The sequence below is a fragment of the Rhinoderma darwinii genome, chromosome 9 (genome assembly GCF_050947455.1).
Source record: "Rhinoderma darwinii isolate aRhiDar2 chromosome 9, aRhiDar2.hap1, whole genome shotgun sequence".
NCBI classification, from domain to species: Eukaryota; Metazoa; Chordata; class Amphibia; order Anura; family Rhinodermatidae; genus Rhinoderma; species Rhinoderma darwinii.
Genome location: NC_134695.1, coordinates 50,809,061 through 50,819,562, shown reverse-complemented (window position 1 = coordinate 50,819,562; position 10,502 = coordinate 50,809,061). Strand labels below are relative to the sequence as shown.

Below are 10,502 nucleotides of genomic sequence, written 5' to 3'. Positions count from 1 at the left end.
AATCCCTTCTTACTGTGGGCTAAGGAGTCCAGTGGGCGGTCCTACTCAATGATTGGCAGATAGTTCTATTTTTACACTAATACAGGGAAGGCTGTTAATCAGTGGTTGAGCCCACCCACTGGACTCTTTAGCCCACAGTGCACAATGATTTAAATGAATAAATTACAGGTTATCCTGAATCTTTTTGCACAAAACTAGATATCAATCTGCTCAGCTCCTCCTGCTCTATAGTATGCGGCCTGCAAATCTAACTGCATTTTCAACGTGACAGGTTCCCATTAATAAATATGTCCTCTGCTAGATACTATAGTGGGCAGGTCATAACACCACCTCTAGGTTGTTGTAATCCAATGAATGCAGGCCAAGAGAACACCCCAAATAAGATGATTCCTATTTCTATACTGAATAACGAATGTTTTATCAACATTCTGAAAATATATTAGTTATCGTTATAGATTTATAAAACAGAATTCTTGATACTGATTGGCAAACACTTAAAGAGGCTCTGTCACCACATTATAAGTGCCCTATTTGCTACATAAGGAGATCGGCGCTATAATGTAGGTGACAGCAGTGCTTTTTATTTAAAAAAATGATCTGTTTTCACCACTTTATTAGCAATTTTAGATTTATGCTAATGAGTTGCTTAATGCCCAAGTGGGGTGTTTTTACTTTAGACCAAGTGGGCGTTGTACATAGGAGTGTATGATGCTGACCAATCAGCGTCATGCACTCCTCTCCATTCATTTAGTCAGCGCATAGGGATCCTGCTAGATCCTTATGTTCTGTCTTATACTAACACATTAACGATACTGAAGTGCTTAGACAGTGAATAGAAATTCCACGGGATGTCTATTCACAATCTCTGCACTTCGTTACTGTTTCTATGGTAGTTACAGCAGAGGAAGCGTAATCTCGTTGTAACCTGTCATCTACAGCGTAATCTCGCGAGATTACGCTTCCTCTGCTGTAACTACCACAGACAGAGTAACGAAGTGCAGAGATTGTGAATAGACATCCCGTGGAATGTCGATTCACTGTCTAAACACTTCAGTATTGTTAATGTGTTAGTATAAGACAGCACATAAGGATCTAACAGGATCCCTATGCGCTGAGTAAATGAATGGAGAGAAGTGCATGACGCTGATTAGTCACTGATTGGTCAGCGTCATGCACTCCTCTGTACAACGCCCACTTGGTCTAAAGTAAAAACACGCCCACTTGGGCATTAAGCAACTCATTAGCATAAAGCTAAAATCGCTAATAAAGTGGTGAAAACAGATTGTTTTTTTTAAATAAAAAGCACTGCTGTGACCTACATTATAGCGCCGATTCGCGCAAAACGCCCAAAGAACGGACATGTCATGAGTTTTTTTCAGCGGACTCACGCTGTGTAAAGATCACGGACATGTCTGCACGGCCCCATAGACTAATATAGGTCCGTGCAACGCGCGAGCAAATCACGCGTGTTGCACGGACGTTTTTCCCGTTCGTCTGAATAAAGCCTAAACCTGTTTACTGATACAGTGGTTTCAGCAAAAAAAAAAATATATATATTTTTGTTCAGTCCCAAAACTACGGGTTTTCAAAGAGCAGTTAGATTACACTGCTGTGGTTTTGCTGTTGGGTCTTCTAAAATCTATTCAATGTGTTATTAGAGTGGTGTCAAAAGTTTGTGAACCCTTTTCTATTTTATGCATAGTAGAGATGAGCGAATGTCACAAAATTTGTTTCGGGCCCAACTTGATTCGGTCTGAATAAATTTGACGCAATTCGCAAGAGCCCCAATTGCCCTGTCTGATTTCTCTGATGTATTCTAGGACTGTATCCAAGTTGGAAACAGTCCTAGAAAACACCAGAGAGTCAAACAGGGCAATTGGGGCACTTGCAATTCTGCCCCTGAAATAAAAAAATACCATTCTCACCTCCCCTGGTCTCCTGTACCGACGCTTCCCAGCCAGCCTCCTGAGATGACGTAGTTTTGTCCTATGTGATGGCTGCAGCCTGAGTTTGGATGCAGGGGTCAAATGGGACAAAACGACGTCATTTCAGGATTCCACAAGGGATGAGTTTCAGCAGCAAAACAACATCATCTCAGGAGCTTGGCAGGGACTCTTTACTTCAGGAGACCAGGCGAGTATTGTATTTTTTTTTTAAAATCTCCTCTTCTCCCTTCTTCCCTTTTCTGCCGGTTCATGTGCGGCAAACCCCAAAAGTTTTGGATTTCGACGAATCCAAAACTTTTGGGGAATTCAGACTGACTTCGATTTATTCATCACTAATGCATAGACTTAACCTTAAATGTGATCAGATCTTTGTAAATCATAAAAGTAGATAAAGAGATCAAATACCACATATATCCATTTTTTTATTCACTTCCCAAACAAAATGGTGAAGCATTGAAGCGGCTGTATAAGATTCCGAAATGTATGAGATTGGGAGATTTTTTTTCTGAAACAGTGCCACTCTTGTCCATAGTCTGTGTTTGGTATTGCAACCTTTTATTTGTAATTAGATAAGCCGCTGCCAGTTTTTAATCCCTGTTAAAAACACATGTATACTCAGCCGAGTCGGGCGTCCATGTGTATAGGGGAGTCGGGAGGAAAATGTGTATATGTATTGACTTTATGTTTTCTTTATGTTAGTGTTCTGCTGTATTATTTACGCACTCTATTGCTGTATTATTTGGGCACTTAGTAGCAATATTATACATATTATTCATAGCAGTGGTTACCTTGATAATAATTGATCTGGAGGGTCCTTTCAAATGTTTGCTATGGGGCTAAATATTTCCTAGTTATGCCGTGGGCTTCACATACATTTTCGAACAAGGAAGTTAATGAAATAAAATGAATGTCCTTTTGTGTGTTATTTAATTTATTAGGTTCTCTGGACTTAAATGGATAAAAATCTGATCACTTTTGAGGTCAGGTAAATGTAAAAAGTTTCGAATTGTTCACAAAGTATAAAGATAGGTAAAATAGAGCTGAGTTACTGATTATCATTAACCAGAAAGGACTATGCCAACTTTGGCCCGTAGCTAATAAAACAAAAAGATCATCATTTCTTCAAATGCTTGTCGGATACCAAACAATTGGGGCATTGCCAGACGCAACAAGTCCGCTACACGTCGGCAACAGCCAGTGTATGCTGTTGACACCAAATTCCGCACCGCAGCCTATGGTCCGAAGCAGAGTTTTCCGCCACGTGTGCACGAACCTAACTAAAAAGGTGTGGAAACTAATGGAGAAAATGTCCGCTGTGGATTTCCGTAACGGACTGGCTGCAGCGGAATTCCAGAGCAATTCCGCCATATCTGGCCATGCCCTTACTGTATAAGGATTTGTATACTATTTTTGGAGTCATGGATTAGACATCAACAACTATTATGAGGTTTCATGAATGCTCAACAACATTTGTATCTTGTGTTCAGATTTTACAGCGTTTATTTCATCTTATTTCAGATTTATCCAATTAAACTAGTGAGAAGAATTCACTTTTAACGGTACAATGGGTTTTTTCCCTTGTTTCCACACAGACACCATAACCAGTATGTCATACTTACTACTCAATTTTGACTTTATACATGGGACTCTGGAGCCTGGAGAATAGGAAACCCTGGGGAAACTCCAAGGCCTCGTCCTGGAAGACAAAATGGCTGGTGATGCTAAAAAGGCAAGGGGACCCTGATACGTACAGGTTACACCACGTAATCACCAGGAGAGAAGGGGACTAGGCCAGAGACTCATCCTTCCTTCCAGGAGGCTGGGAAAACTGAGCTCCATGTTCTGTGACAAGGGTAGCATCCTCTTTGGCTCTAAAAAATAAACTTCCTGCTGCCAGCGAGGGCTGGAACCAATGCACTGCGGACCTCAATGGCAGCAAATCATGGCTACCCAATATAAATTATTTCTATGAATTCTAGACAACAATAAAAACTTCATATTAGAATTCCCCCCTTTAACACAACTGTGTGAGATTTTTTTTTTTTTAAAACACCTTTTTCATTTTTTTTAGCCAAACTCTGAAAAATAACTATTTAGTGAAAAACAGAATTAAAAATAAAAAAGGAGGCAACAATCAAATAAAGCTACAAAGAATCACGGTACGAAGATACGCAGGTGCACCGAAGCATCATCCCAGCCTGCGAAAGGGAAGATAGAAGGAAAGGGGTGAGCTTTGAGAAACAGAACACCCACACATACAAACATACGCACAATCACACATTGCTGTACGCACATTGGACACTGACAACCACACACGTACAGTAAAGAGCCTGTGGAGCAGAATCCACCCTAATTCTACCTCCATGTTCCATCAAACGGTACATGAGGAGGTTTCTAAAATGCAATAACAACTATTGCCTTTATCTCTGCTTTCTATAAAGAAAAACAAACCCTGAAAAGAATTTGAGGGTTCATTGCACCTTCGCACCACTACAAAAAGTGAGTTGTTACATTGCTAACCACCTTATGCACACTATAGTGCTGTTGTGGCTAGCATGTATTTGTAGAAGCCATGGAAAGTTTGCAGGCTTGGCCGCCCAGAGAGAGGTTTCCTGCGGGAGGTTCCCGCCCTGCCCTTCTCAGCGTCTCTGTAACACTGTGTTGGGAAGGAGTGCCGCTCCTTATGAGGCCAGAAGGAAAACCGCAGCTGTGTCTGGTATAACAAATATAAGGACAGTTTTCGAGCACAGTCCTTGTTGAGGAGCTGCAGATGGTACTGGTTGGCCCAGGGGCATCCTGTTACCTAAAGTTCCAAGCTGGCGATTCCTTATACAAGCCTGCGGGCTGTGTTTGTGCAGACAGTAAGAGCGTGGCCAATGCATTGGTTTGGTTGGAGGTAACCGAAGACTGCAGGAGATCACAGAGTGCAGAAAAAGCCATAAACTCAGGCCTTGAGTTGATGCCATTGTGCTACAGCTGTTCTTGGATGAGAAATCATGTCTTTCCAGTGCTTCACCTCTCCAGGACCGCTCTTCCAAGACAGGTAGATCTGCAGTGAGGAAGTGAACAGTTAGAGGATATACAGGTTTTTTTGTAGTTTTAAAGGGGTTTTCCGAGTTAAAACTTTTCTATGTCAGTGCTTTTAACCTCGGAATGTGATTAGATTTGTAATGCACTTACTGCATCAAAATTGGCCCCGTTTCCCGATGCTGCCATGGGGTACATGACTGGTGACGTCACTCTTTGCCTGCTGTGTTTACCAGCCATATACCTATCACGTGGTCAAACTGGTAAAAGTTTCTACATGGTATACGACACGTCACTAGTGACGTGCCATGTATGGGCTGTTCTGTTATACAGCCAGGAACGTGCATGTGCAGTCCGTGATGTTCTTTCGCTTGTTAAGCGGACAAGCGAAAGAGCAGCAGGGACCGCGCATGCACGTTTCTTGCTGTATAACAGAACAGCCCATACATGGCACGTCACTAGTGACGTGTCGTATACCAGGCAGAACATTTTACCAGTTTGACCACGTGATAGGTATACGGCTGGTAAACACAGCAGGCAAAGAGTGGCGTCACCAGTCATGTGCCCCATGGCAGCATTGGAAACGGGCCAATTTTGATGCAGTAGGTGCATTACAAATGTAAGCACATTCCGAGGTTAAAGGCACTGACACATAAAAGTTTTAACTCGGAAAACCCGTTTAACATAGTCTTTATAATTTTTGTAGCACTCAAATAGGCCTCAAGAGATCACTGATGGTACTGAGACTGTTGTATGTCTTCCTAAATATTCTCAAGGGTACTGACGCATTCACATTTATTATACTTAGAGGCACCTTGGGGTTATCTGCCCTACACTTCATTCCTCACAGTTAAAATTGAAGGGGCATCAATTCACCACCTTGTTGTGTTGTATAGATTTAGTGTGATAAACACAACTCAAATATTTAGTTTTTGGTTAATCGACACGACAACCTTCCAAGTATTGTTTACTTGGGGTTACGTGATGCAAAGATTATCTCGGAAGTGGTTCTTCTTGTCTTTCCCTCTGTAGCAAGACCCCATCAGCACCTGCACATAGTGACTTGTGGTTACCTATATGCAAAAATACATCCACTGAAGGACAAACATACAATATCCCGCAGAGGTTGCATTTCTCTATATAGATGAGTAACACGACTCCATGCAAGTGCTGATGGTGTAATGGACAAGGAGAGATCTAAGCATTGTGGTGCCCCAAGTAAATAATATTGTGGGGAGGGGGTGAGATGGCTTGTCTCCAGGCATTAGCTGAATTTCCAAATACAACTCGTAGATTCACTTTAACAGCCAAAAGTTCAAAATAGTCTTAACGTGTTGTTCAGTTTCAGCGAATGAATGTTATTTTTGTGGATAATTAAAAGTTATACAATTTTCTAATATACTTTCTGTATTAATTCCTCACAGTTTTCAAGATCTCTGCTTGTTGTCATTCAGTAGGAACATTCATTGTTTATTCCAGTGGATAAAATTCTGTCCATGGCCATGTGATGGACACACAAGTTCTGGGATCGTTACAGGGTCATGTGATGGACACACAGGTGCTGGGATCATTACAGGGTCATGTGATGGACACACAGGTGCTGGGATCGTTACAGGGTCATGTGATGGACACACAGGTGCTGGGATCGTTACAGGGTCATGTGATGGACACACAGGTGCTGGGATCATTACAGGGTCATGTGATGGGCACACAGGTGCTGGGATAGTTACACGGTCATGTGATGGACAAACAGGCGCTGGGATGGTTAGAAGACACAGCTCTGATAAACATACTGTAACGAGACGTGCACCTGTCTCCATCACATGACCAGGACGGACTTTTATCCACTGGAAGTAAACAATGAATGTTCCTACAGAATAACAACAAGCAGAGATCTTAAAAGCTGTGAGGAATTAATACAGAAAGTATATTGGAAAATTGTAGAATTTTTAATTATACAAAAAAAAAGAACAATAATTTTCTGAAAGTGGACAACCCCTTTAAATATCAAAGTATAGTAAAATCCCTTCTACTTTTCTAAATTTTTCAAAACTGAAAGACGCAATTACATATTCATTTCTGCCTTGTTCTGCTTAACATTCAGCTACAGACCTTAGGTTTTCCATTTCTAATATATCTCCTTCTAATGCTAATCCACTCACAAGTCCCTCATATTTGGCATCCAATTAACACATTTGTCTTCTCTCCAATCCAAGCAAAATGCTGTGGTTACCCTCCTCATCTGTCATTGTGCAATGCAAATCCCTTCACTGCCTTGCCACGTATTCCTATATATCATATAGTATACTCATATATAAATCCCTTAAACATGTTTTATATTCAAACCCAGATCCTTCCGTTCCAATTACTTATAATGAAAATGGGTTCAAAAATACTTAACGTAAGAAGTGACATCTGTTTCTTCTGATGAATAGGTCGTGTACTAAAGCTGTCACTGTAAGGCCTCAATCATACTAGCATTTTGACCGTATTCAATAAGATCCGTAATATGTTGTGTAAAAACAGCAATGTCAAGAGCGTTTTGAAATACGCTTGTTTTTCCATACGTGGCTGCATTTTCCAAATCGCATTATGCCCTATTGCATGGCATATTACAGAACTTTACAGCCCATTGAAGTCAATGGGATATGTATAAAATACGCGACTCACCCATTTTATTGAATTACGCATGTATTTCATGCATTATTAGTGGCGTTTTTTTCCACCGTATTTCTTTGTAAAATAATATCAGGGAGGAGTTTTAGAAACCAGGAAGTAATAAACAAATAAAAATACTAATTGAATATAGATGTAAATACGGAAACAAATACAAGTGAAAATGTAAATACTGGCAAAATACTGACATTAAAATGCATGTGAATACGGACAATAAGTGGCGTATTTGTTGTCCGTATAGTGCTCCATTTCACTTCCGTATTATAAACGCTCATCTGAATGAGGCCTAATACATCACCAGTCACTGTCATGATGTTTCCTGTAGCGTGTACCTACCAAGAGGTGGCCATTTTGTGGGCTAAACCAATATCCAATAAGTAATGGTAACGTCACAAAATTTCTCAAAATTAATTGCTTTCCTTGGGCTAGGCTGTAGTAATATGACCGTATTTTACACTAATGAGGCTTTTCTAAAAAAAAATTTGGGCAGGTCTCCTTTTAAGAAAAGCTTGAGATCTATTGCATAGAAATATCTCCCATCATACTTACCTTGCCAATTACATCATTACGACTAAGCCTATCTTTGTCCATGACAGTTATGATGATAGTCGTCTCCCTAAGTTTCTCGGTGGGCACTTCAAAGATGAAAGATTCATTAAAGATGGGATTTAAACACCGCTTCATGACCACTGTTTTTTTCTTCTCGACCCTCTTATCCTTATACATGAGCCAAACCTTAACATAAGGGTCTGTGGAGTAGAAAAGGAACACAAAGTCAATAAGCTCAAAAGCTAAACGTTTTACACTTTTCTCAATTAAAAAAAATAAAATAAATTGGGCTAGCTCGTAAAGTTGGTTCACATCACCATTTACCCATGCCAGCAAATTTAAACATGGCATATTTTGGCACATTTGCTGGCATTATGACTTCCAGGCTCTTTGTGCATCCCTAGTTTGCTAAAGTTGTGCGGCTTGTGCACAGGTGGAGCCATGTGAATTTTCATACGGTCCATATTATCAATTTGCTCCCCATGGTGATTGCAACGGTACATTGCTCTTGGTCCAAGATAATACAGACTATCATTGGCACAGAGAGCATTTGGCAGTAAAACTTTTTATCAATATAGAGGGTGCAAATCCAGAAGCCCTTTGGGATTTCTCCTTCTGTGACCGCTGCATATGTACCAGCATACGTACGAATAAGCAGCTAAACTTTTTCCACTTAATGCATTGCTTTAACTGGAAAATACGGAGGATATATATGGAGGCACCATATGGCGGCACACTGAGTGCATCCAGCTAATACTGACCAGTAGCCACCATATGTACTAGAACGCTGTGCATGGTACTGTCATTAACATAAGTCCTTAGTAAGAAAACGTATTCACATGGGTGACGTAGAAAAGAATACCATTTATTTCCATGGCCTTATTCAGTGCGTTGTTGTTGCATATTTTTCCCACTGAACAAACACCATTAAGGCCTTATTCACACGACCGTGTTCGGTCCGTGATATATGGTTCACATGTTGGCCGCATTTCCCGGACCGAACACAGTTCAGGTAGCCGGGCTCCTAGCATCATAGTTATCTATGATGCTAGGTGTCACCGCGTCCCCGCGGGAATACTGTCCCGTACTGAAACATGTTTTCAGTACGGGACAGTAGTCCCGAGGGTGGCAGTGACTCACAGCATCATACATAACTATGATGCTATGAGCCCAGCTCCCTGAACTGTGTTAGGTCCGGGAAATGCGGCCAACATGCGGACCGTATATCACGGACCGAACACGGTTGAGTGAATAAGGCCTAAAACTGCGTTTTTTACATGTGTTACCTACAATGTGGTATAGCATTTCCAGATCATATTACATCATATATCAGACATATACCGCTTTAGATATGGGATTAAGGCTAGGGCTACGTGGTGATTTTGGCCGCGAAACAAAAAGATTGCTGTGTGCCCTGCGTGCATCGCGCGTATTTAAAGTATTTAAATTCACATCTGTGTCTCGGCCAACGTCGTCGTGTAGCACTAGTCCGATAACTAAAGTGGGGCGGAACCGATTCAGCCTGTCATGAAAGTAGTTGCCAGAGTAGCTGGAAGACGAATTGGGATGGGGCAAGCACAGAACCTCCAGGCAAAACCTAAATTTAAGTTTTGCCCAAAACAACCCTTTAAGGCATCATACACACGACCATTTCCGTGTGCTGTCCGTTTTGTTTTGCAGACCCATACGCTAGAATGGCTGAGCTGGCACGCAAATACTGACAAGAATAGGACATGTTCTATCATTTGCAGAACGGACATGCATATAAAACGGATGTATGCATGACCCCATAGAAATGAATGGCTTATTATTCTATTCGCAAAAAAAACGGATAGGACACTGAAGAAAACAACAGTCGTGTGCATGAGCCCTAAGTCATAAAAGCCATAATTAGAACATGAAAAGCCATGGAAATAAAAAAAAAAGCAGCTAGCCTACTGGTTGACAATTTCCAGGTTGCACGGACTAAAAAAAAATAAGCTAATCAGTGAAAGCAGCAATAGAGATAATGAAAATATATTACAAAGATGATTGATTTTTACATTTTCTGACAATTGATAATCAAAGATGGAGCTTCACTTTATTAATAACAAGAGACTGGCTAGTAGTGAGGCCTAGAAATACAAAGAGAACACGACATCACAATCTCGAGGAGGTTGACGTCTCATATATATGGAGCTTCACAGATCTCATTTATCAAAACTGTTTAACAGCAAATCTGTTCTTGTTGCCTATAGCAACCAATCACAGAGCAGCTTTAATTTTTCCAGAGCAGTTCAAGAAATGAAAGTTGAACTCTGATTG

The 10,502-nt window shown here is 40.9% G+C and overlaps 1 protein-coding gene across 4 annotated transcripts in view; it reads right to left on the bottom strand.

Annotated features, from left to right (window-relative positions):
• Window positions 1-1,301: 1,301 nt before the first annotated feature.
• The window catches only part of SYT7 (synaptotagmin 7), a 315,087-nt gene continuing 305,886 nt past the window's right edge, over window positions 1,302-10,502 (bottom strand). For 2 of the 4 annotated variants that reach the window (XM_075837640.1, XM_075837642.1), the window contains 2 exons: window positions 8,199-8,398; window positions 1,302-4,995 (listed from right to left, as the gene is read on the bottom strand). In XM_075837640.1, coding sequence (XP_075693755.1) covers window positions 4,891-4,995; window positions 8,199-8,398 — 305 coding nt within the window. In that variant the 3' untranslated portion in view covers window positions 1,302-4,890. The remainder of the gene's footprint in view (window positions 4,996-8,198; window positions 8,399-10,502) is intronic. The other 2 variants (XM_075837639.1, XM_075837641.1) reach the window with 2 other exon arrangements.